The 22629-nt window shown below is 42.2% G+C and overlaps 1 protein-coding gene across 2 annotated transcripts in view; it reads left to right on the top strand.

Annotated features, from left to right (window-relative positions):
* CC2D2B (coiled-coil and C2 domain containing 2B) overlaps positions 1-12574 on the top strand; it is a 107991-nt gene extending 95417 nt beyond the window's left edge. For both annotated transcript variants that reach the window (XM_070364018.1, XM_070364016.1), the window contains 4 exons: positions 28-150; positions 5531-5589; positions 7588-7765; positions 10554-12574. In XM_070364018.1, the coding sequence (XP_070220119.1) occupies positions 28-150; positions 5531-5589; positions 7588-7765; positions 10554-10742 (549 nt within the window). In that variant the 3' untranslated portion in view covers positions 10743-12574. The remainder of the gene's footprint in view (positions 1-27; positions 151-5530; positions 5590-7587; positions 7766-10553) is intronic.
* Positions 12575-22629: the final 10055 nt, after the last annotated feature.

The following is a 22629-nucleotide window of genomic DNA, read 5'->3' as shown; positions in this document are numbered from 1 at the left end:
GTTGATTCTTTGTTGATGTTTTAATAGGTCTGGTTTAATCTTCAGCAGAATAATTCACCAATGGCTGTGTATTTTGACTATTCAAAGGAAAGTTTCTGGAAACAATTGCTTCCAAAAAATTATCAAGGAACAAAAACACAAAGCATTCAGGTAAATCACACTTTTCCAGGTGTGTCTCTATGAAAGTTACCACTGGTTCCGACCTTAGAGTTGTGCCAGCAATTGTTACATTAATATAGCTGATTGCTTATTGAATGGTTTATCAATATCAATAAAACCCAGTTTTCTCTGCCATCCAGCCTGACTTTGGGCTACTCTGGTCCTTTTCCTCTACTTGCAAAAGAAGAATTGAGAAGAAGGCATCATCTTAATTGTGAATTTAGGTTTTAGAGGAAAAATTTTAAAGTGTTCATCATGAAACAGAAAATATAATGTCCAGATGGTGTAATAAGTTCTCACTTTGACCTTGCACTTCTACTACACATCCATGACAATAATAAAGTATACAAATTGAAAAACAAAAGGCTTATCTGGGCTCTGAACCATGATGTGTATCTCATGGAATAGAAATAGGACAGAAACACCATCGGTGAGCAGGGCCCAAAGAGGATGGGAGCAAAGTCTAAAAATGAGTCATGAAATCCAGGAAACCAGAGCCAGTCTCACTTTTTGAAGCCAGTACTGTGATGGAGCTTCCCTACTTTGCTCCTCTTGAGAGAAGATGAGAAAGGTAAGCTGTAAACCCATTACCTGGAGCTCAGGAGGTAAGAGACCAAAGTACAGATCAGAGCATCAGGAACCAATCTAACCACCAGATGACTTGGCCAGGGAATCTGTGGTGTGCTCAGTATCACTTTGGGAAGACACCCAAATTTCATTTCAACAGCCATTTCTGGATTGACAGCCATGGTATGTCAATGTGCAGGCAATTGCAAGATTCAAAAACTGGGAGCTATGACCCAGAGGAAGAAAGAGAGGGGGGATAAGGAAAAGAACATTGGAAAAATAGGAAGAAGACAATTCATAGAAGCAGAAACTCCAGAGCTCAACCTCACTTGTACTGAGGGAAATATAATTTAAAACAAAACATGATTTCACATGTATAAGATTGGGAAACATTTTTTTAAGTGTGATCACATCAAATATTGGCAAACAGGCTGAGAAACAGTGGGAGTGTAAATTGCTATAAACTCTTTGAAAATCAATATGGTAAGGCTGGTAAAGTTGAAAAACCTCAACCTTTGATCCACCAATTCAACTTCTAAGTATGTACCCTAGCACAGAGAGATGAGCACAACAATAGTCATTACTGAATTGCTTGAAATAGAAAAAAAAAAAAGGAGACAATTTATAAACCAGAAAATGGGCACATAAGTTGTCAAGAACCCACACTATGAAATCTTATATGTATGTATGTGTACATCACTCTGTCATGTCCGACTCTTTGCGACCCCATACATTATAGCCCACCAGGCTCCTCTGTCCATGGAATTCTCCAGACAAGAATACTAGAGTGGGTTGCCATTCCCTTCTCCAGGGGCTCTTCCTGACCCAGGGATCAAACCCAGGTCTCCTGCATTGCAAGCAGATTCTTTACTAAGTCACCAGAGAAACCCAAAATCTTCTATACAGTAGTAAAAAAGAATATATGAAACTAATTTACTGTAGCTCTCAACTTGACTGTACATCCATGACATCAGAATCTCTGAGTGAAGAGCCCACACATTGGTGTTACTTAAAGCTCCCCAAGTGACTCCCACATGTAGCCACAGTTGAGGACCACTGACCTAGAGCTGTTGTATCAACGTGAGTGAATATAAAAAATATAATGTTGAGCAAAGTAAAGAAGATGTGAAATGACACATATATATGAAGTTTGAAAAATATGTGTTTATATATACAGATATATAAGTGAAATTGCTAGTTGCTCAGTCATGTCCAACTCTTTGTGACCCAATGGACTGTAGCCCTGCAGGCTCCTCTGTCCATGGATTTCTCCTGGCAAGAATGCTGGAGTGGGTTACCATTTCCTATTCCAGGTGGTCTTTCCAACCCAGGTATTGTGCTAGTGTTTTCTGCTTGGCAGGCAGAAAGAATACCATCTGAACTATCAGGGAAGCCCATAGATACATAGTGATAGTATAAAAGCTTGCATGAGAATGATAAACATCAAATTTAGGGTAAAGGTTACCTTTGGAGAGAGAAAAGAGGGGAATGAGATCAGGGAACAGTATATAGAGTACTTTAAGTCTATCTGTAATGTTTTACATCTTTTTCAAAAAAAAAATGTTTTACATCTTTACATTTATTTATTTGGCTGTGCATATGGATCTAGTTCCCTGGCCAGGGATTGATCCCAGGCTCCTTGTATTGGGAGGGCAGAGTCTTAGCCACTGGATCACCAGCAAGTTCCTACATCTTTTGGAACAATCTAAAACAAATACGGAGGAATACAAAGGTTACATATGGCTAGGTGGTATGTATGGGTATGTATGTTGGGTGGATGTTCATTACTTTATTCTTAGTGCTTTATCTGTATGTTTGGCATAGTTCACAATATCAAAAAGAAGGAATGGTGGTTGTGGGGGAAAAGAAATCAAACAGTACCCAAGTATATAAAATGAAGAGTTTCTTCCCTCTTTAGCACTTTCCCCCCACGCTCTAAGAAATAACCACAGTTAGTAGTTTCTTGTGTATTCTTCTAAACATTTTCCTTGCAGATGCAAGCATTTGTACATCTGTAAAGTCATTTTAAGTTAAGGGGAAATGTGCTTATCTCTGTTGAGCAGGCCACATTTACAGCACCCACACAATGCCTTGCTTGCCCATCCCAAAGTTGTGACCAAAGCATTTGGTTGCAGCCTCCTAGGGGGAGAACAGTATATTCAGAGATGAGAATTTTTGTTTCTTTTAATCATTCTCTTATTAATTCAGGTAACATTTATTGAGTGCTGCAGTGGGTCAGCACTGTGTTAGGTATAGGTACCACAAGGAAAAAGAGTTTGATGTTGGGAAAGATTGAGAGCTAGAGGAGAAGGGGGCAACAGAGATGGTTGGATGGCATCATCAACTCAATGGACATGAGTTTGAGCAAACTCCGAGAGATGGTGAAGGACAGGAAAGCCTGGCATGCTGCAGTCCATGGGGGTGCAAAGAGTTGGACACAACTGAGCAACTGAACAGCAACCGTATTCTTGGAGCTTGTGTTCTAGAAAGGGAAACAGAAGGAAACAAGCACTTGGAGTAGAGAGAGATAAATACCACTAAGAAGAAATGAATGTGCTTTGGGGAGCACACAGCAGGAAACCTGAGGGGAAGGGGAGCTTCAGGGGCTTCCTGGGGAAAAAAGTGATGACCAGCAGCACAGTGGAGAGGGGTGAGCAGCAGGAGCTGGTCTAGATGAAGATTAGTGAAGAGAATAGTCCCAGCACAAAGCGGAAACAGCAGGCTTGAAGACCTGCTGTTTGTGTGTTAGTCGCTTGGTCATGTCCGACTCTTTGCAACCCTATGGACTGTAGTCTGCCAGGCTTCTCTGTCCATGGGATTCTCCAGGCAAGGATACTGGAGTGGGTTGCCATGACCTTCTCCAGGAGATCTTTCTGACCCAGGGATTGAACTCAGGTCTCCTGCGTTGCAGGCAGATGAAGACCTGCAGGGCCAAGTGTCTGTCACAGAGCTGAAAGGTCAGCTTGGCTGCTACCAGGGGGTGAGCGGAGATGAGCTGAGGTCCTGGTCAGGATTTTGGCATTTATTCTTTATTCAGCATCACCAGGGCAAGGGCTGCCGTAATCAAAATTGTATTTTTAAAAGCCACTCTGACTGAGAGTGGAAACTAAACCTTTTGTCAAGTTGAGTAATTAAACAGAAAACTCATAGTTGCATTTGACTTTCATCTTTACTGATTTCTTCCCTGTGGGCCAGTGGCCCTTGATCCTCTGCCTTGTCACACACATACCAGAATAAACCACCGTCTGTAGTGAATGCTGGGTGGTTTTTTGTTTTTTGTTTTTTTCTGTTAATCACAATTGAGAACATAAATTTGAGTGTGTGTGAGAGAAATGGAGTTAACAGGGAAGTCCTCTTCAAGTTTTAAAGGTTATGAATTCCCTGCAAGGGGCCTTTGCCCTAATGGGAAATAGACTAACACTCCATAAACTTATTGGGTCGACATAACCCAGGCCTCCTTTTCAGGCCTGAAGGTGGTCTAACTGATCCACAGGAGTTGCCGGGTTAGGGGCGCAGGGCAGTGTTTTGGGGCAGACAGTAATTGAGGACAGCAGTCGGGATTTGGTTACCTGCCCTGTCTGCAATAGTTGGTGACCTCTGCAAGATGATGCTGGGTTTTAGACTTTACTTTCTCCAGTATTTCATCTTATGCCATGGTCTACTCTGGGCAATTCACTGTGTCTGAGCATGTTCTCTAATCTAGTGGTTCTCCAACCATCATAATCCTCTAGAGGGCTTGTTAAAAAGCAATGTGCTTGGCTGTACCCTCACATTTTCTGAGTCAGTAGGTCTGAGGCTGCTGACTCAGCAACATTTTGCTGAGGGGGGCATCACATATTGGGAGCCACTGACTTAGATCAGGACATGGTAGACTGAGCCTCCTCAAATCACCCCTGAAATTTTCTGAGACCTAGAGTCCCCCAAATGTTTCCTCCCTTACACTCACGAGGGGGAAGCATCTGTCCCTGTCTCTACAGAGCCTCTATTTCTCAGCTCATAAATATTCAAAGTAAAGACTCTCTAAACCCAGTCCCACTCCTCCATTCTTGTCTATGTGAGCCCTGCAGGGCATTTGGGTAGGAGGGAGGGGGTTGGAGAAGTCCTCTCCTTGTCCCAGAAAATCCGGCTCAGCCGAGCAACATGGGGAAACACAGTAGAGCCTTGCTCTCTGCTGTTGCTGGGGTGCCTGAAGCAAAGACTTGAAGACAGCAGAGACTGAAATGGACTCTGTGTGTATGCTTGCGTATGTGCGCATGCACACCTGTGAACATGGAGACCTGGCTCCTGCCTGCTGAAAGGAGGATGATAAACCATGTTAGAAGAGTAATATCTGACCTTAGTTGAGCAATATGTGCCTTTATTTTAAAATCTTCGCATGACCCCAGGGAAGTAGATGCTCTTACTGTCCCTCTTTAGAAGATGTGGTAACCGAGACTCCAAGCGGTTAGGTAATTTCTCCAAGGTCACAGTTAATAAGTGGATGAGACCAGTACAGCTTCCAAGGATTGTCTGATGGAATGAATAAGTATGCCAAGTTCTTATTTGAATAAACAAACAGCAGATCTATCTCATGAGAAATATCTTTCGTAAATCCAGTTCCCCTTTCCTGCCCTGGTGAAGTAGTATTAAAGTCAAAGGAAACGCTGTGATCTGTGTTAGCTTTGTGCCCCTATTATTGAGTGTTTCTGCCACATGAGACAGGTTTAGGTTGCCCGCCCGCATTATGATCAGCACTCCAAGGGGTGACTGATATCAAGATGGCCTCCCTAGAATCTTTTCTCACTTTCAGGTTTCTGTATTTCAGCCTGAAGAAATAATTTATTCTGATACTAATAAGAGCATGGTAGAAGATCTAAAGAACAGGTATGATCTCTATTTATATGCTATGATTATCATGTTTTCTCCCTAATCTCCCATTCAGCCACCCTTCAGTCCTGTTACCCAGTCTCTCAAAATACCCATTAGACTCAGCAACAGAAGCGTGAAATGGAGATTTAATAGTTCCATTGAGTCATCTGCCTCTTGGCCCTTGTGTAAAAAAAAATCAGCCCCTCTACTATCCACAATACTCCTTGAAAAAACATGCCAAGTTAAATACAGTTGCATCTGGACAACATTGTGGGCTGCTATTGGGAAGTTCTCAACACAGACACCTGTTGAGCCTTATAGCTAACACTTCTTGAAAGAACAACGGGGGTATGGTCAAAACATCTGAGCTGGTAGTAGAAATATCAGTACTGTCCCTGGTAGCCACCCGCATACACATACTCCACACACACACACACACACACACCCGGAGGAGTTGCTCAGTCAAGCCCAAAGTGTCACAGCCTTCGCAGCAGACCTTGCTCCTACTCCAGATATGTCAGAAGCTTCTAGATCTGACTACTTCCAGTGACTCATGCTGACACAGCAGGCTGGCATGTAAGCCGCTACCAACTAATCAAAACAGAAAAGGACAAAAAGCATTTTGCCACTCCCTTTTCTCACTAGCACATGACCCCCACCTCTTACTCCCCTTCTTCTTCCCCAGCTCTTAACCAAAAAAAATAAAAGGAAGAAATGCACTAGGAAATTGTCTCCAACTTTTAGTTTTCATCAGAATTGCTTCTGGAACTAAATATAGGTGCCAGAGTCCAAGATCAGAGCTGTTGAGCCACTATCTGGAGGATAGTGCAGTATTTTGATAGAATCCTATAGGTGATTCTGGTGTGTAGCCATGACTGAGACTCTTTGCAAACTCAGAACCACTTACTTTATTAGACTCAGCCAAAAGGAGAGGCCCAGCACACAATAATCCTCTGCAGAGAAAAGGCTTTCCACCAACCAGCTCAACTGGGCTCCACTTCCTCCCTGGAACAGTTCCTCAGCAGGCACTGTTTCAGAGGCGGGGTAGGTAGGTGAAACTCCCTGCTCGCGTAGAGCATACATTTGGGGGGAATGATCAGATGAGGGGAAACTGATCATCATACTGATCAGCCCAGTGTCTCATTTCCTCCCAATTCCACTTGCTGGATTAACTGATCTAATAACCCCATTCCTGCTAACGCTACCCCAGACAAGATACCTGGATTTTTATAAAGCATTTCTTGGAAACAAGACATCTTTTGTCAGAGGAGGGTCTTGGAGAACAAGAATGCCAACCCAGTAATCAGATGGTAGCAAATCACACCTAGTAGGCAGCTATCTACACACAGGGAACTGGAAGAAAGAAGTGTCTTTGAGAACTAATTGCTGGCTACCCCAGGAAGCATCTTGCTTCCTCAAGCCAAGCAAGAGCCTGATCTCTCCCAAACCAGATTAATATGGTTGATGGCAGATATCCCTCACCATGGAGGTCTGGTTTTCTCCTACATCAAAAATGTATCATTGTTTTAAATTGTGAATGACTATGTATTTTAAAAATTTATTGTATTTATTTGGCTGTGTGGGGTCCTAGTCGCAGCATGAGTTGGGTCATCCAGGATCTTTGGTTGCAGCACACGGCCTCTCTAGTATTAGCACACGGGCTCCAGAGCGCTCGGGCATCTTACTCATTTTACTTAGTTCCTTGACCAGGGATTGAACCTGCATCCCTTGCATTGCAAGGTAGATTCTTAATCACTGGACCACCAGGGAAATCCCCACAAAATAGCATTCTCATACTTGAGTAAATGCAACAAAACTCTTTTGTTTCGCATTTATTAAATGAGTTGTATTTTATCGTAAGATGACCGTTGCATTCTTACTAATGCAAGAAACCCCCAGGGCATTACCCCAAAGTATTATTCTCATACTTGAGTAAACGTGACAAAACTTTTTTTCACATTTATTACATGAGTTGTAATTTATCATAAAATGATCTGTGCATTCTTACCTTAGGATCGAAAGAACTCTGAAGTGTAAAATAATGGAATGGCGGCCTAAACAGCCGACACGTTGGAATAGACAGTGTACTTTCATTTTACGACAGATTCTTCCTAAGTTAGAACTTGGTACTGGAAGCTTTGTTTCATCTGAAGAAGAGAGTGAATTTGAAAGACTACTACAATTTTATTGGGTTTGTATATGATTTAATGCATTAATGACATTTGTTTTACCTATGATGTTAATTGCCAGATGATCGTAATCTTAAAAACCCCTGAGATATCTTTTATCTTGATCATTGGGCTTCCCTTGTAGCTCAGCTAGTAAAGAATCCGCCTGCAATGAGGGAGGCCTGGGTTCGATCCCTGGGTTGGGAAGATCCCCTGGAGATGGGAAAGGCTACCCACTCCAGTATTCTGGCCTGGAGACTTCCATGGACTGTATAGCCCATGGGGTCGCAAAGAGTCAGACACAACTGAGCGACTTTCACTTCACCTTCATGTTATACATGGTATGTCATTAAAATCCACTTATGTTTAGACTGAGACTTTTCAAATGTAGTGAATAACTAGTACTGTGACCAGATTGCATGACATTTTCTTGGAATCAGTTTTATGATACACAAACCACAAACTTTGGAAAGAGATGCCCAAAAGGAAATTACTTGCAACTAAAAAACTAAGAAATGATCTCTAGATGGTAGTAATAGGATGGATTCCCTATCCTTGGTTCTGGCAAGAGGACTTCAGGCAAACTTTAATACCTTCCATATGGAAAGTATTCTCAAATTTATACATCATAGCCTGGACTTCTGTTTTAACCTCCTTTCGTATATTCACCAGCACATTTGACATCATCCTTCATGTAAAAAGGCCTATCAAACTCAAGTCCATAATCAAACATGGTAGGCATTTGGTGTAAAGTCCTTCTTTTCTTCCCCTGAGTTCTGAGAATCCTGAGTTCTGAGAATCCTCTCACCTCCTCTTGCCTATGAATTGTTGGAGTAGTTTTTGGAAGCCCCAGCCTCCCAAGAGTGATATTCCTTCCCCCTTCCATCTTGGAGATCAGAAAATGTCCCTGAGAGAAAGCCTTGGGAAGAAGAAAGGAAGCTATTTGTTGAAAGTTGATACTTAGGCTGCCAGGGAGGGGTCTGCAGGCACTATTCATGAATAGGGAGGTAGTTGTTTTGTTTTGCTTTCTTTTTAATTGAATTAGGGGGTAAATAGATAAGCAAAGTATTATTAAGTATAAGACAAGGTTTTAAACTTAGAGTTCCTTTGTAAAATTATCTGCTGTTTAATAACACAGATTCATAAATCTAGACTGAATCCTGCAGCTTGGGTTCAAATCCTGGCTCAACCACTCACTAACTTTGACCAAATTACTCAACTTCTTTATACGTTCTTACCCTATTGCACAAGATAAACAAAGATAAAAATAGTTAGGTATTTTGTGGTTGTGGTGAGGATTGAGTTGCTTAACCATAGCACCCAACACTTACTAAATGTTAACTATTATTTGTATTCCATGTGGCAATCATTGTGCCATTCACTTGAGGTTATGACAGTAAGTGAGACAGATAACATTTTGAGCATTCACAGAGACAGTGGTCTTGTTAGATCAGAAAATATGTAACTGCAGTGTAATTTATTAAGTAAACTAGGGAAGGATAGTGTACTATGCAGTCACAAGGGAAGAGCACGTGAAGAGATTTAAAGATCAGAAAAGTAATCAATCTGAGGCTTGAAAGCAGCTTATAATTGTCCTTTGTAAATTCTTTAATAGGTAATTTTACATGAGACCCATGTCCCATATCCTTTAATCCTGTCATCAGAGGAAATGAAAGTGGAAGTCCTGCAGTCATGTCCAACACTTTGCCACCCCATGGACTATACTGTCCATGGAATTCTCCAGGCCAGAATACTGGACTAGGTAGCTGTTCCCTTCTCCAGGGGATCTTCCCAACCCAGGCACTGAACCCAGGTCTCCCACATTGCGGGAGGATTCTTTACCAGCTGAGCCACCAGGGAAGCCCAATCCTGTCATGCTGCTGCTGCTGCGTCGCTTCAGTCGTGTCCGACTCTGTGCGACCCCAGAGACGGCAGCCCACCAGGCTCCCCCATCCCTGGGATTCTCCAGGCAAGAACACTGGAGTGGGTTTCCATTTCCTTCTCCAATGCATGAAAGTGAAAAGTGAAAGTGAAGTTGCTCAGTTGTGTCCGACTCCTAGCGACCCCATGGACTGCAGCCTACCAGGCTCCTCCATCCATGGGATTCTCCAGGCAAGAGTACTGGAGTGGGGTGCCATTGCCTTCTCCAATCCTGTCATAGATACCAATAAATATAAAGTAAATCAATGTGAAATAAATTCTTCCAAAATGCTCTGTTAAATCATTTATATGACCAAGAATTTTCCTTGTTGGCACTTTGTCATTGCAGAAAAAGTGCAGGTATGTGGAATGTTAAATGTGTAGCCTCTGGCATTAGACAGACCTGGCTCTGCTGCTCTTTCTATAAAGTGGGGTTATAGCAAAACCTGCCTCAAAGGGTTGTTTGAGGATTAATCATATATGTGAAGTATTTAGCACTGTGCCTAGAACATAGTACTTTCTCAATCACTTCAGTTGTGTCCAAGTCTGTGTGACCCTATGAACTGGAGCCTGCCAGGCTCCTCTGCATGGGATTCTCTGAGGCAAAGAACGCTGGAGTGGGTTGCCATGCCCTCCTCCAAGGGATCTTCCCGGCCCAGGGAGTGAACCTGTGGTGTCTCCTGTGTCTTCTTGTCACAGGCAAATTCTTTACTGCTGAGCCAACCAGGAAGTCCCCTAGAACTTGGTAAACACCCACAAAATGATAACTATTATTATTATTATTTTATGACTTCCATTTCTTTGAGGCTTCTGTAATCTCTTTTCATACAGTAATTCCCAACCACCTACATGATTGTACTGTGGGTTTATGTATTATTGTCTTTGGTCCAGGTCACAGGATTTCCTATCCAGATGCCATACACTGATGTACAGTCAGTCATTGATGCTGTGTATCAAACTGGAATTCATTCTTCTGAATTTCCACAGACAGAATTTGCTCTAGCTGTGTACATTCACCCCTACCCAAACAACATATTATCTGTATGGGTCTATTTGGCTTCATTAGCTCGACATCAGTGAAAAGGAAAAAGATAGAAGGAGAAGATGGTACATGGGCCCCCAACCAGAAGACAGATGTTTCTGATGCTTGGGATTTTTCTGTTTATCCTCAATTCCAGACAAACGTGAGTCCAATTTTTGGCTCACTTATAGAGTAGGGGACAAGACTCACTGCCTGAGTTTCTGGAGACAAGTATAAATGACCTCCTCATCAGAGACCTCATCAAGGAGGACCCTTTGGAAAGTCTGGCTCCTGGGGTCACTGTCTACAGTAGGTTTATTCTGGGAAAGAAGCAATTCTGGCCTCTCTGTAAAGCCAGTGTTGCTCTAATTGGGGGGGGGGGGGTCCCACCACCTCCATCAAAATCACTTGGAAAGCCCTATTGAAAATGCAAGTTCCCACATCCCATCCAGGACCTACTGAATCAGGATCTCTGAGAGTACAGCTCAAGAACCTACATTATTTAAAACAAGCTTCCCAGGCAATTCTCTTAACCAGTTAAGAATAAGAACCCTGCCTTACAGAATGCTGTCATTACTAAAGTGAGACTGATAACTTTGATGATGGTTCTGATGGAATTCCAGGCAGGAGTTATTCAAATAGAAACCCATGAGATTAAAAAAAAAAAAAAAAAAAGAAACCCATGAGATAAAAGATTATTTCACTGGTTAAGAATAAGAAGGAAATATGCCATGTTGGGTTAAGGACAGCTTCTGAGGGCTTCTTAAAAGTTTTCTCTTTATATACTACTGACCTAAAGTCATTTCACCTCCAAGTATTTAGAAGGGACTCTCAGGAAACACTACCTAAATTCTTTCCTAATTTTGTGAGAAAGGGAGATAAAGGTCTTACCCGAATCTCAGAGTCCTCTTTAACTTAATGAGCAGCTCCCCATTCTGCCTCTGGCACTTTCTGCTGCTTTTCTTTTACAATGGTGCCCCAAGGAGACCCCTCCAGGGCCTCAAGAAAGAGTGGATAGGGATATAAGTAGAAAACACTGTACTTTATTGTATTTGATTGTTCTGTACTTCATTGAGAAAAGTGTTCAAATAGTTTATTTAAATGTTACATAACAACTTATTTTTTAATCAAAGGATAGATTTCCAAAGGTTTATGAGAGCAATTTTATATGAGGTTAAAGTAAGAAAAAGAAGCTTCACTTCTCCCACTGTAGTAGCACTGGGGCTCCTTGAATCACTCCCAGAGAAGCAGAGAGCAAAAACCCCAAATTCATCCTCAGGGAACCCTCAACCTAAATCCCCTCTCCCAATATACCTGCAGAGGCCAGAGAAGACCTCATTTATTTGCAGGATGTTAGTCTCAGACCAAACTCAAGATTACTAGAAAGAAAGGGTATGTAGGTAAAGAGAATGTTTTTCCTGCAAGGTTAACACTTTGTTATGTATGTCTTCTGGCATGCATCAGAAAAATGATCAGAATTGTTTTTATTTGAATGTTTGTGTTTAAATGCTGTAGGAGGTTTTGTTATTAATAAGTTTCCCACATCAATTGGGGTAGCACAAAATGATATCTGTGGAAAGACAAGTTTGCCAAATAAAGGCTGAACTCATGCAATTCATTTCTGTGCCATGCTGAATGTTTACATAGCTATTTTGTTAATTTTGTTTGTAGTTTTAGAATTGATAGAGCACTTAAGAGTAAGGTGGAAAATGTTCATAGGCAAGTGTGCATTATATTCTGTATTGTATTCATTTTAAAATATGTGTATGTATTTCTCAAAAATTTTCCTAAAAGTTGTATGATTGTAATGAACTATGTTTTTTCATTTGACTGTTTTAAAAGTACATATTAGATGTAATGTATAATTTTTAAATTTTTTGTTCTTCAGTCACTCAGTTGTGTCTGACTCTTTGCAACCTCATCCACAAATAATTACAAAGCGTCCATTATGTACCAGACACTTCAGTATGTGCTAGAGGACAGTGTGAAGACATTCTTACAAGGAAAACAGATCATAAGCAAATAAACAGTAAGAAGGTGAGATAATTCCAGGGTATAATGAGTGCTATAAAGTAAACAAAAACGTTGGTGTAATGGAGAAGGACTTTGATGGGGATGGAGAGTATAAGCAGAGTAGTGGAAGGAGGCCTCTCCACAGAGAGAACGTTTTGAGCTGAGATTTAAAAGATGATTTATCAGTTAGAATTGCATTCAGTTGCAAGGAACAGAAACCTAATCACAGTAACGTAATCAAATAGGGATTACAGAACTGTCAAGTGCAAAGGAGGCAGCCCAATTCTAGTGCAGTAGCTCTGTGATGCCAGAAGTACATTAGCCTTCATCCATCTTTGTCACCATCTGTAAGGAAACTTCTGTCTTCTTCCTCAGTGGCTCTCAAACTTCAGAATGCAGAGGAATCACCTGAAGAGTTTGTTGAAACACACTTCTCTGGGCCTGACCTTCAGAGTCACTGATTCCCTGAGATCTGGGGTGGGGCCTGAGAATTTGCATTTGTAACAAGTTCCCAGGTGATATTGAGTCTGCTGACCCGGGAACCACAGAGGCTCTAACCTTACAGTCATTTTCATTAAGAAAACGCAGACAGGGAGGGAGGAGGTAGAAGAGGCAGCTGGTTTAGCTCTTAGGAGACTGTGCCTATTAACTTCTACTTACATCTTATTGGCCAGAATTGCATCACTCCTAGCCACAAAAGAGGCTGGAGATCAAGTCTTTTAAATAGACCCATTGCTCTCCCAATAAAATCAGTATTCTCTTGGTGAGGAAGAGAGGAGGGTGGCTATTGGATTAGGCATCTGTGGCTTCCATAGTTAAGAGGAAGCCAATCATGCAAAGACTTTTAGCAAAAGCATTTCAGGCAGAGGAGACCTATGATTACAAAGCCCTCTAGCCCAGAAAAAGACTCACGTGGAGAAGGAGTAGTAGCCCATAAGGTTGGAGAGGCAGACAAGGACCAGATCACACAGGCCGTGGTAAAGAGGTCATATTTTATTCAAAGTGCAATAACCAATCAATCAAGTAACAGAATAAAGTAGTAGTTTTTCTTTTTTATATTTGAGAATATAAGCCCCGTTCAGATGCAGATCCCAGCTCTGTTTTCCACAACTCTGTTTTCCACAACTGCCCACTCGCCTTAGTACAGCAGCCTTCGCCCTAGTGGGCAGCTGCACTAGGGGTAGAGGTGCCAGAGTGGGTGCTTGGCATGCTAGGGTGGTCATGAGAAACTGACTGGGGTCCTGGATGGTTGCAATCTGCCTCCTTCACCATTTCCAGTAGTAAACAGCACAGGCGCACTTTTCTCAAGCAGAGTCTAGGTTTCTTAAAGCCCTCCTGTTAGTCCACTGGTTTTCAAACCAGCTAAGGGGACTCTTCCTGGTGTCAGACCCAAGGACTGGGATGCCCATATGTGGTTCAATCTGTTCCCTCCAGAGGGAAGCTCTCTCTCTCTCTGAGCCCATGTAATCCCCTCCTCTTCTGTGTCCCCTCCTAGAGGGACAGGTCCTGATTCTCTTCACACTGACCTAACTTAGTAGGGACCCTTCTTTACAGCCTTGATTGTATAAGAGACTTTCTGACACTCTTCAGGTGTTTTCAATGAGACTGCTCCACAGGTCAATGTATTTTCAATGTGTACCTAAGGGGAAGTGAACTCGTTGTCCTTCTATTCCACCATCTTAACCTCAGGCCACCTTGATATACTTTCAATTTAAAACCTTTACACCTGGATAATGATCAGAGTACATTATGAGAAACACTGGGCTGGAAGAAGCACAAGCTGGAATCAAGATTGCCAAGAGAAATATCAATAACCTCAGATATGCAGATGACACGACCCTTATGGCAGAAAGTGAAGAAGAACTAAAGAGCCTCTTGATGAAAGTGAAAGAGAAGAGTGAAAAGTTGGCTTAAAGCTCAACATTCAGAAAATGAAGATCATAGCATCTGGTCCCATCACTTCATGGCAAATAGATGGGAAAACAGTGGAAACAGTGGCTGACTTTATTTTGGGGGGCTCCAAAATCACTGCAGATGGTGATTGCAGCCATTAAATTAAAAGACGCTTACTCCTTAGAAGGAAAGTTATGACCAACCTATTAGCATATTAGAAAACAGAGACATTACTTTGTCCACAAAGGTCCATCTAGTCAAGGCTATGGTTTTTCCAGTAGTCATGTATCGATGTGAGAGTTGGACTGTGAAGAAGGCTGAGCACCAAAGAATTGATGCTTTTGAACTGTGGTGTTGGAGAAGACTCTTGAGAGTCCCTTGGACTGCAAGGAGATCCAACCAGTCCATCCTAAAGGAGATCAGTCCTGGATGTTCATTGGAAGGATTGATGTTGAAGCTGACACTCCAATACTTTGGCCACCTGATGCAGAGTTGACTCATTTGAAAAGACTCTGATGCTGGGAAAGATTGAGGGCAGAAGGAGAAGGGGACGACAGAGGATGAGATGGTTGGATGGCATTGCTGACTCAATGGGTATAAGTTTGGGTAAACTCTGGGAGTTGGTGATGGACAGGGAGGCCTGGTGTGCTGTGGTTCATAGGGTCACAAAGAGTCGGCCACAACTGAGTGACTGAATTGAACTGAACTGAGAGATGAGAGCTTTATGAGGAGTGTTGGGCCTCTCTCATTGTAGAGGACTCTACAGAATGTCAAGTAACAGTGGCCTGCCATAGGAGCAGGGGCTCTGGGTGCAGCAGACCTGGATCTGGCATAAGCCCTCATGAGGGAGACCGCCATTAACCTCACCACAGAGCTGCCAGAATTTACACAGGACTAGGGAAACAGACTCTTGGAGGGCACAAACAAAACCTTGTGCACACAAGGACCCAGGAGAAAGGAGCAGTGACCACATAAGAGACTGACTCAGACCTGCCCCTGAATGTCCAGGAGTCTCCAGCAGAGGCATGGGTCAGCGGTGGACTGCTGCATGGTGGGGGGCACTGAGTATGGTGGTGTGTGCATGGGACATTTTGGAGGAGGTCGCCATTATCTTCATTACCTCCACTATAGTTTGGCCTCAGGTCAAACAACAAGTAGAGAACACAGCCCTGCCCATCAACATAAAATTGGATTAAAGATTTACTTAGCATGGCCCCAGCCATCAGAACAAGACCCAGTTTTCCCCACAGTCAGTCTCTCCCATCAGGAAGCTTCCATAAGCCTCTTATCCTCATCCATAGGACGGCAGACAGAATGAAAACCACAATCACAGAAAACTAATCAAACTGATCACATGGACCACACCCTTGTCTAACTCAATGAAACTATTAGCCATGCCTGTCATGGGTCATGGGTCATGATGGAGAACTATGACAAAACGTGGTCCACTGGAGAAGGGAATGGCAAACCACTTCAGTATTCTTTCCTTGAGAACCCCATGAACAGTATGAAAAGGCAAAAAGGACACTGAAAGATGAACTTCCCAGGTCAGTAGTTGCCCAATATGCTACTGGAGAACAGTGGAGAAATAACTCTAGAAAGAATGACAAGATGGAGCCAAAGCAAAAACAACACCTGGTTGTGGATGTGACTGGTGATGGTAGTAAAGTTTGATGCTGTAAAGAACAATATTGCATAGGAACCTAGAATGTTAGGTCCATGAATCAAGGTAAATTGGAAGTGGTCAAACAGGAGATGGTTAGAGTGAACATGGACATTGTAGGAATCAGTGAACTAAAATGGACTGGAATGGGTGAATTGAACTCAGATGACCATTATATCTACTACTGTGGGCAAGAATCCCTTAGAAGAAATGAAGTAGCCCTCATAGTCAACAAAAGAGTCTGAAATGCAGTCCTTGGATGCAGTTTCAAAAATGACAGAATGATCTCTGTTTGTTTCCAAGGCAAACCATTCAATATCACAGTAATCCACGTCTATGCCCCAATCAGTAACACTGAAGAAGCTGAAGTTGAATGGTTCTATGAAGACCTATAAGACCTTCTAGAACTAACACCCAAAAAACAGTTTTACCAAGAGAACACACTGGTCATAGCAAACACCCTCTTGCAACAACACAAGAGAAGACTCTACCCATGGATATCACCAGATGGTGAATACCAAAATCAGACTGATTCTATTCTTTGCAGCCAAAGATGGAGAAGCTCTGTACAGTCAGCAAAAACAAGACCAGGAGCTGACTGTGTCTCAGACCATGAACTCTGTATTGCAAAATTCAGACTTAAATTGAAGAAATTAGGGAAAACCACTAGACCATTCAGGTATGACCTAAATCAAATCTCTAACAATTATACAGTGAAAGGGACAAACAGAGTCAAGGGATTAGATCTGATAGAGTAACTGAAGAACTATGGATGGAGGTTCGTGACATTGTACAAGAGGCAGTGCTCAAGACCATCCCTAAGAAAAAGAAATGGAAAAAGGCAAAATGGTTGTCTGAGGAGTCCTTACAAATAGCTGAGAAAAGAAGAGAAGCTAAAGGCAAAGGAGAAAAGGAAAGAAATTCCCATTTGAATGCAAGGTCCCAAAGAATAGCAAGGAGAGATAAGCAAGCCTTCCTCAGTGATCAATGCAACACAAAGAAATAGAGGAAAACAAAGAGATCTAGAGATCTCTTCAAGAAAATTAGAGATACCAAGGGAACATTTCATGCAAAGATGGGCACAATAAAGGACAGAAACAGTATGGACCTAATGAAGCAGAAAATATTAAGAGGTGGCAACAATACACAGAAGTATATTTTGTATACAACTATACAAAAAAGATCTTAGTGACCCAGATAACTACAATGATGTGATCACTCACCTAGAGCCAGACATCTTGGAAAGTCAACTGGACCTTAGGAAGTAACAGTACGAACAAAGCTAGTGGAGATGATAGAATTCCAGTTGAGCTATTTCAAATCCTAAAAGATGACGCTGCTAAAGTGCTGCACACAATATGCCAGCAAATTTGGAAAACTTAGCAGTGGCCACAGGACTGGAAAAGATCAGTTTTCATTCCAATCCCAAAGAAAAGCAATGTCAAAGAATGCTCAAACTACCGCACATTTGCACTCATCTCACACGCTAGTAAAGTAATGCTCAAAATTCTCCAAGCCAGGCTTCAACAGTACATGAACTGTGAACTCCCAGATGTTCAAGCAGGATTTAGAAAAGCCAGAGGAACGAGAGATCAAATTGCTAACATCTGTTGGATCATCGAAAAAGCAAGAGAGTTCCAGAAAAACATCTACTTTTGCTTTACTGACTATGCCAAAGCCTTTGACTGTGTGGATTACAACAAACTGGAAAATTCTTCAAGAGATGGGAATACCAGACCACCTGACCCACCTCCTGAGAAATCTGTATCCAGGTCAAGAAGCAACAGTTAGAACTCGACATGGAACAACAGACTGGTTCCAAATAGGGAAAGGAGTACATCAAGGCTATATATTGTCACCCTGATTATTTAACTTAAATGCAGAGTACATCACGTGAAGTGCTTGGCTGGATGGAGCACAAGCTGGAATCAAGATTGCCGGGAAAAATATCAATAACCTCAGATATGCAGATCACACCACCCTTACAGCAGAAAGCAAAGAAATAAGGAGCCTCTTGATGAAAGTGAAAGAGAGTGAAAAAGTTGCCTTAAAACTCAACATTTAGAAAATAAGATCATGGCATCCAGCCCCATCACTTCATGGCAAACAGATGGGGAAACAATGGAAACAGTGACAGACTTTATTTTGGGGGGCTCCAAAATCACTCCAGATGGTGATTGCAGCCATGAAATTAAAAGATGCTTACTCCTTGGAAGAAAAGCTATGACCAACCTAAACAGCATATTATAAAGCAGAGACATTACTTTGCCAACAAAGGTCCATCCAGTCAAAGCTATAGTTTTTCCAGTAGTCATGTATGGATGTGAGAGTTGGACCATAAACAAAGCTGAGCACTGAAGAATTGACGCTTTTGAACTGTGGTGTTGGAGAAGACTCTTGAGAGTCCCTTGGACTGCAAGGAGATCCAACCAGTCCATCCTAAAGGAAATTAGTCCTCAATATTAATTGGAAGGACTGATGTTGAAGCTGAAGCTCCAATACTTCCACCACCTGATGGGAAGAACTGACTCATTGGAAAAGACCCTGATGCTGGGAAAGTTTGAGGGTGGGAGGAGAAGGGGACAACAGAGGATGAGATGGTTGGATGCCATCACCAACTCGATGGACATGAGTTTGAGCAAGCTCGGGCAGTTGGTGATGGACAGGGAAGCCTGGTGTGCTGCAGTCCATGGGGTCGAAAAGAGTCGGACATGACTGACCAACTGGACTGAACTGAACTGAACTGTAAAATGTGTATGGCAAGAGCAAAGAACCTAAAATGGTAAAGTCAGAAGCAATCTCTGTCATCACTCAGTTCACTTTCTAGAGGAGGAAGGAACTGCCCTGCCTTAAGGCCACTCCAGTAAGAAGTAACAAATCAACAGCCAAGAACCAAAGCCCAGGGCTTCTGACTTTGCATCTTGTGGAATAGGATGTAGTCTTGAAAGGAATTCTGAATGTTCTGTTATGGAAGGGTCACCAGTATATGTTGAATGACAAAAACTAGGTACACAACAGAGTGTAGTGTGTTCCAATTTGTGACAAAATGGAGCAAGGAGATTAAGTGCATCAGTTCAATAAAGTTGTTCAGTCGTGTCTGACTCTTTGCAACCCCATGGACTGCAGCACACCAGGCTTCCCTGTCCATCACCAACTCCCAGAGCTTGCTCATGTCCATAGAGTCGGTGGTACCATGCAACCATCTCATCTTCTGTTGGCCCCTTCTCCTCCCATCTCCAATCTTTCCCAGCATCAGGGTCTTTTCAAATGAGTCAGTTCTTCACATCAGGTGGTGAAAGTATTGGAGTTTCAGCTTCAAGTCAGTCCTTCCAATGAATATTCAGGACTGATTTCCTTTAGAAGTGACTGGTGGGATCTCCTTGTAGTCCAAAGGACTCTCAAAAGTCTTCTCCAACACCACAGTTCAAAAGCATCAGTTCTTTGGCACTCAGCTTTCTTTATAGTCCAACTCTCACATCTGTACATGACTACTGGAAAAAGCATAGCTTTGACTGGATGGACCTTTGTTGGCAAAGTAATGTCTCTGCTTTATAATATGCTGTCTAGGTTGGTCATAGGAGAAGGCAATGGCACCCCCACTCCAGTACTCTTGCCTGGAAACTCCCATGGACGGAGGAGCCTGATAGGCTGCAGTCCATGGGGTCTCGAAGAGTCAGACACGACTGAGCAACTTCACTTTCACTTTTCACTTTCTTGCATTGGAGAAGGAAATGGCAACCCACTCCAGTGTTCTTGCCTGGAGAATCCCAGGGACGGGGGAGCCTGGTGGGCTGCCGTCTATGGGGTCGCACAGAGTCAGACATGACTGAAGCGACTTAGCAGCAGCAGCAGTCTAGGTTGGTCATAGCTTTTCTTCCAAGGAGTGTCTTTTAATTTCATGGCTGCAGTCACCACCTGCAGTGATTTTGGAGCCCATGAAAATAAAGTCTGTAACTTTCCATTGTTTTCCCATCTATTTGCCATGAAGTGATGGGACTGGATGCCATGATCTTTATTTTCTGAATGTTGAGCTTTTAGTCAGCTTTTTCACTGTCCTTTCACCAAGAGGCTCTTTAGTTCCTTTTCGCTTTCTGCCATAAGGGTGGTGTCATCTGCATATCTGAGGTTATTGATATTTCTCCCAACAATCTTGATTTCAGGTTATGCTTCATTCAGTCCCGCATTTCACATGGTGTACTCTGCATATAAGTTAAATAAGCAAGGTGACAATATACAGCCTTGATGTACTCCTTTCCTAATTTGGAACCAATTGCGATTATGTAATTGGGATTATGTACATGCATGGTTATAAATATCTGGATATCCCTGGAAGGAAATGAAAGCAAATAGTAATAATGTTGCCTTGATGAAGAACTGGGATCAAGGAAGAGAGCGAGAGCTGATAGTCACTGAATACAGTCTTATACTGTTTGAATGTATTACCTTTTGCATACATTCATTTGAATGATGAGTGAATTGTTTAAATAAATATATATAAATATAGTCACTTTACAATGTTGTTAGTTTCTGCTAACAGTGAAGTGAATCAGCTATATGTATCCATATAGCCCCTCGTTTTTAGATTTTCATAAGTTTTGCCATTTTAACTTCCATCCTCTTACACCCTTACTGATCACTGCTTTTGAGATTTATCTCTTCATTCCAGGTATCCCCTGCCCTCCAAATGCACCTTCTTATTACAGCCTTTGCATTTACTGTTTCCCCTGCCCAGAACACAGCCTCCAGAAACCTGCATGCTCCCTAACCTCCCTCAGGACTTTGCATACCCTACTTGTCATAAAACAGTGCTCACCCACTGTCATTTCCTAGTCTCTTTTTATGTTCATTTATCTTCAGCACTTATCACTATGTGACTTTGTTGTTGCTGTTCATTTATCTCTCCCCATTGGAATATAAACTCTATATATTCTATACAGAGAGCAGACTTTTATTTAGGAATTAAGCAAATACCTAAATTGTGTCCAGCTTGCTCTAAATGAATTAATGAAGAAATATAATAAACCTGGATTTAGGATTTTAGGGACACACTGGGCAGGTTATATATTCCACCCCCCCACCCCACCCCCCCCCACACACTAAAATCAATACACAAACCAGTCCTTTCATCATATCCAGAAATCCAACAGAATGATTTCTGAACAATAGCTCCCAATGAATAACATCTTCAAAGGAGAAACCATGAGAGACAGCCTACTTATTAAACTGATGATTACAGTCTGTGACCCATTTTTCTGAAAGAGTTCTTAAATAGGCTTTGGACATTTAAGTCATTGGGAAGCCAAATTATTGTCATAAAGTTGCTTAGTGCACATGAATTGGAGCCTGAGGAAGCAGGTACTATTTAAGTGCCATCATAAATTGCATGGAGCTTTCAGCCTGATGTGGCCATCTCCTCTCTAGGGAACTAAGATGGGCCAAGAACAGCCTCTCCTCAGATGATGCTGGGCTGGACTGGGCTCTGTCAAATTCTGCTTGAGTTTTCCTTGTCTTGTCATTGGTTCCTGTAGCCTGTGTCACATGGCTTACATATTGCACCTATTTGTAGCTGTTCTTTAAGTATCTGAAGATGTTACTGTGATAGCTAAAACTCAGATTCATGCAACATACATTTCTCACTTAATTGTAGATCTTCATCATGTATCTTCCGGGGCAAAGGATTCTAAGAAAAAGAATTAAGGCTTCATGATCTATTTTTTAATATTTAAAGAGGTTGATGAACATGTTCAGAAGTGAGGATCACGGTCCTGGGCTGACCATCTACTTCTGGTCTGATATTCCACTAAACAGATTAAAGCACAATTGACTAGATTTTTTTCTAATCACATTTCGGGGCTTATATCGTTTTATCTGATGTTGGAGTGTTTTCATAGTTGTGTTGTTTTCCTGATTTACCACCACAGATGGTTAATTACATCCACTACAGACTCGACAAGCCAGGTTATTAAAGGTAATCTTGGGCTGAGTCGCTCAGTCGTGTCCGACTCTTTGAGACCCCATGGACTGCAGCCTTCCAGACTCCTCTGTCCATGGGGATTCTCTAGGCAACGATACTGGAGTGGGTGGCCATGCCTTCCTCCATGGGATCTTCCCAACTCAGGTCTCCCGCATTGCAGGCAGATTCTTTACGGACTGAGCCACCAATCTTAACTCCTTTCATTTAAAGCTTTGGGAATTTCTAAAGCAAAGGAAATAAGGCGGGGGAAGAAATTACTTGGGTTTCTAGAAGAAGGGATAAGTTTTGATGTGGAATCTAAGAGGCAGAGAAAGCATTTTAGGGGTTTCGGAAACGGGTAAAGCACATATGGAGGGACTGATAAGCCTACTGAGCAGCCCCCTCAGAGATATGGGTCTGTTGT

Source organism: Bos mutus, chromosome 26 (assembly GCF_027580195.1).
Source record: "Bos mutus isolate GX-2022 chromosome 26, NWIPB_WYAK_1.1, whole genome shotgun sequence".
NCBI lineage: Eukaryota > Metazoa > Chordata > Mammalia > Artiodactyla > Bovidae > Bos > Bos mutus.
Note: the sequence above shows the minus strand (reverse complement) of the source record. Positions and strands in the feature narration are given on the sequence as shown.